This window comes from Myotis davidii, unplaced genomic scaffold (assembly GCF_000327345.1).
Source record: "Myotis davidii unplaced genomic scaffold, ASM32734v1 scaffold221, whole genome shotgun sequence".
In the NCBI taxonomy this organism is placed as follows: Eukaryota; Metazoa; Chordata; class Mammalia; order Chiroptera; family Vespertilionidae; genus Myotis; species Myotis davidii.
In genome coordinates this window covers 2,579,609-2,584,157 of record NW_006293349.1, presented here as the reverse complement: position 1 = coordinate 2,584,157, position 4,549 = coordinate 2,579,609, and the positions used below count along the sequence as shown (strand labels likewise).

Below are 4,549 nucleotides of genomic sequence, written 5' to 3'. Positions count from 1 at the left end.
CATATAGGACCTGTGAGAACATCAAAGGTATTTGGTACTAAAAACAAAGACAACCATTTCCAGACCCCACGTTTGCGAAGGCTATAGGTTCAGATGTGGACATTTTGTGCAAATGGCAATGGATGTGTAATGGTTTCTTCTAGCACCTTCACATTTAACATGTAAGTACTTATTCCTCTTTAAGTTCATATTCCGATATGTCCAGGATTCTGATGACCAAGAAACGTATGGATTTAAAGGAGCATTTCCACATCATCAGATAATGAAGCAGATGCGATTTGGGGGAAAGTAGAACACGAACATCATTGTTTGCGCTTATTAGAAAACACAACACATCACGCTTCTGGGAGTCAAACAGCCCCATGTCTTTACCTTGTTTGCAGGCAAGTCAAGCATTTCTGCTGAAGGCATGTTTTAAAAACTATCCTCTTTCTCCATGCAGATGCATTGAAATGCAGGACAGACATAAAGCACTAGATCCTTAACAACAAACTATTAGAAAGTATGTATTAGTCAACACGCCAAGTGCTTGAAACAGAAAAAAGTTAGGAGCCATGACACACTGGGAACAGTTTGAACCTGTTGAAGGGGTTTAAGATGACCGTGATGCCATTATATAGAAACCTACCCAGTGATTCTAATCATCTGTAGCATTTCCTTTAGACGATTCTTACTGCAGCCTCTGATTTAAATGCATTCTCTTCCCGGGAAGACAGGGCTCCCTATCCCCCTTTACAAAGAACCCAGCATACAAAGGCGAGCATAACGCGTTCCAGGCGCCCGATGGCTTCCAGCTGCCCGGGAAGCATTCCAGGACATTAGCATCCAGGACCGGGGCTTTCAAGCCGCTCTAAGAGCTCCCAGGGCCGCGAACATGAGAGCAAGTGAGTGGGAAACATCTTTATCTCGGGCACCAGCGAGCGTCTCAGTCAGAAAGGACACTCTGCTTTCTAGGCAAAGGCACTCCCCAGCACCATCCCGGCCCCCGCACGCTCACATCTGGGAGGTGGACAGGGGGACCACCCCCGGAGCCCAGCACCCCTCGCTGCAGCCTGTGCCCGCAGAGGGAGAGGCAGGGCCCCGGGAGCTGGGGAACGGAACGGGCACCCACTCACCTGCCGGGAGCTGCTGGGCCAGGACCAGCGCGGGATGCAGCAGAGTGAGGAGCAGCCAGGTCCCCTTCCGCACGAAGCTCGTCATGTCTACAGGTCAGACATGAGACTCTCCGTGCACAAAGGAGAGAAGGGGCCGCTCAGAGTAGCACCATCAGTCGCCCCTGCCCTCCAGCACCGGGCCGTCCTCGCAGCCAGCCGTGGGGAGCCCGCTGCTGTGGCCTTAAATAGGAAAAAGTTTGGCTTCGCTCACTTGCCAGCCCCTTTCTGAAATATGAGAGCAGCACCCATCCCCTCCGCAGTAAAAGGAGTGATTAATATGTCTTCTGCTGGAACAGGAGACACAACCCACCGAGGGAGAGAGGGAGCACATCTGGACTTCGGATGCCTCTGTTTACGTAGGCATTTGCTGCCTGGTTTAAGCACCTATACATCTGGGCAACTTCAGGCCAGCTCTCTACACCTCTCTCTGCCTGCTATTTTAAGAAAATAATGGAATGCATGTACTTTTTTAAAAAAATATTTTCCTTCTAACATTCCCTGCCCAATCTTAAGGATGTGTTGGTGCCCTCTGTGTGGGCATGGCTGATTTGCAAACCTGATCTTCCTAGAAGGTTTTACGTTGGGATCTTGCCAGATCCCACTCTCACTCCTCTGGAGAGGGGCTGTCAGGGAGTCCGGGGAAGAAAGGCCTGCTTGTCCGCCTCACCCACGCCCCCTGGTCCCGGCTGTGTCGTTTCAGGCGGATGTCTGAACGGCATTTTAAAAGTTAAATACTTATCTTTGCTGTTTCTAGTTCTCCTTAGCCAGTCAAAGAGGGATTTCTTGAGTTCAAATTTGTATGCTGCTGTGAAAGCCAGGACGGATTTTTCTAGAGAAAAAGTTAGCCTTTCCATGGCTCAATTCTTTTTAAGAAACAGGAAAAGAAGCAGCTTGTCACATGGGATATCCAAAGAGCACCCCAAAAAGTCCTCCTGCTACCTGAGTTACTACGAAGATTAATATAACAATTTCCGGATGCAGACGCCCACAGGCATGCATTTCGGGCCACGTGAACACAGCCTTTCAATGTATCTCTGGACCTAGAGACACGTTCTGGGACCTGTGTGAGAAAGGGGCGCGTACCACGTACAGTTCTTCATGACATCTTGGCAAGAAAAGCCTGGTTGTCCACAGGATCCAGATACTTCTAGTAAGCGAGATCTTTCTTCCCACCCTAATCACCAGCCCTCATTCCCTCGCTCCTTCCTGTATTCCACGCAGGCCTTTCTATTCTCGTCAAGACCCCCTGCATTTGTTTTATTTTTCCCATGTTCACGTTCAACACGGCCACCTCCATGCTTGTATGTGCACATAAAATTCTCTGCACCTCACACCCGGTCACTGAAGGCACTTCCTTAAGACCCAGCTCAAAGCTTTGCTCCTTTAAACTTGTTTTCATCTTTCCACTTCTCAATTTATGTTACTTAATTTTCACTCCATTCAGACGTGGTAGGTATCTTCCCAGGTGACTGTCTGTTGTATGAGTGTGGGCAGCGGAACACTTGCTTCTCCACCGGCCCAGTTACAACAGCACCCAGATGCCCAGATGCGGATGACATCACCCGAGGGATGACAGGGAAGGAGACGTCGTCGGACCAATCACCGTGCATCTGCAGATTGTAGGCTGGAGAGTCACTGCTTGCAGAGGAGAAAGGTCACCGTTGGACGGCTACGCAAATGCGCTCTCCTGGATCACATGGAGATGCCGGGGAGAGAGGTGGCTATCTGTGCATCTTCCTATTTCCCCATCAGCTTCATTTTAGATTTAAAAATTTTTGGGTGTTCACAACAAGTCAGAAACATGATTCATTTTTTTCCTCCTGGTGTCTTTGATGCTTTAACAAAAAAAAAATCACATATGTATATTCATTATCTTATTGTTTTAGATGGTCAGTGAAGGTGAAATTTAATTTCTTCATTGGAATTCTTTTCCACTGTGAAAAATAGGCATTTTTAAAAATTATGCTTTTTATGCTTTCTTTCAGGCATTACCTGTACTACAAGTTCTATTGTTTTTTTGTCCTAAAATTGATTAGCTTTTCAAGTAAAAGTTTTATATTCATTTATTCTCATAAGAAAAATGTATGGTGGATGCATTCACGTAAGGACAGTTAGATGATGCTTTGCACATGGAAGTATTGTGTCTCAAGCTGCCCATGAGACACCAGAGAGAAGAGGCATCGCATGCTCCCGACTGTGGCGTAGCTTTCGGCAATACCGCGCGCATGTTCCGAGGGCCTGCACCGGGACCCTTTGTGGTGTGTCCCAGGCCCCACTCCTCCTCATGTCACTGCGTTTTCTAAATCGGTGTCTAGATGGGTGTGGATCTGAGCTGGTATCAGCGCTAGGTGAAATCACTCAGTGGTGAATCCTGACACATTTCTTCTACGCAGCCCTGGCTTCCCCGAGGTTGACCAGCTCACACAGACAGTCCAGGTCGCCCTCTGACTGCATTTGGAGTCTTCATACAGTTCCAAACCCCATGACAGCATGATGCATCTGGCTCTCCTTTAACCGAGAGAGACTGGAGAGATGAGGCAGAGCAGGGTGTGGCCAATTCCAACCCCAAGTTCAAATCTTTCCCAGTTCAGTAGAAAACAGGGCTTGGGAAGCGATGCATGAGCACAGCTGTGGTGAACTCAGTGGGCCAGCGAATGTCAGCAGTGCTCTCTCCAAGAGCAACGAGAAAACCAGTTCTCTCCATCATGAGAAACACATGGAGGAGAGCGCTCTGTCTCTCATGGTACTGCTTCGTGTGTGGTTTCCTTTCTTAAGACAAGGAGATGCATTATGTTATGGATATTGTTGTATGCTTTCAAACAACTGTAAGCCCCTTTAAAATGTACTTGTGATAAACATGCACTTAAAAATAGACTGAATCCATAGCAGAACTGTAGCCTAACTGAGGATAACTTACCAAACAATGGTAAAGTACGTGCACATTTTCTTCACTATTTCTAGGCAGTAGATCAGTTAACTTTGTTTCCTGGGTAAAAGCACATTTGGAGGGTTGGGTTTCCTTTAAAAGAATTTCAGCAAATGCCAATATGTGTATAGTAGAGCCAGAAAGATGGTTGAAAATGTCTTGTAGTTGAAGGACTTGGGTGTATCTAACCATAGAGATTCAAAATTGGGGCAGACATGGGTAGTGGGATTTGATAGGCAAATATTTGAGTGGTTACTCTAACCAAGTTTTTAAATCCTTTCTTTCATTTCCTCTTAGTTCCCAAGGTAGAATTAATTGTCCCTTGTGTTTGTTCTTACAGAATTATATTGATAACCACTTCTCTTTAGCCTAGAAAACTGGACAAGACTCAAATTTCCTTGACATTTAGTACAACATGATCATGTTGGACGCATGACATGTCTCTATTCCTATATCATCTATCTATCTA

The 4,549-nt window shown here is 46.5% G+C and overlaps 1 protein-coding gene across 1 annotated transcript in view; it reads right to left on the bottom strand.

Moving 5' to 3' along the window:
* COL3A1 (collagen type III alpha 1) overlaps positions 1–1,440 on the bottom strand; it is a 38,382-nt gene extending 36,942 nt beyond the window's left edge. The window contains exon 1 of the mRNA XM_006767099.2: positions 1,116–1,440. Coding sequence (XP_006767162.1) covers positions 1,116–1,200 — 85 coding nt within the window. The 5' untranslated portion in view covers positions 1,201–1,440. The remainder of the gene's footprint in view (positions 1–1,115) is intronic.
* Positions 1,441–4,549: the final 3,109 nt, after the last annotated feature.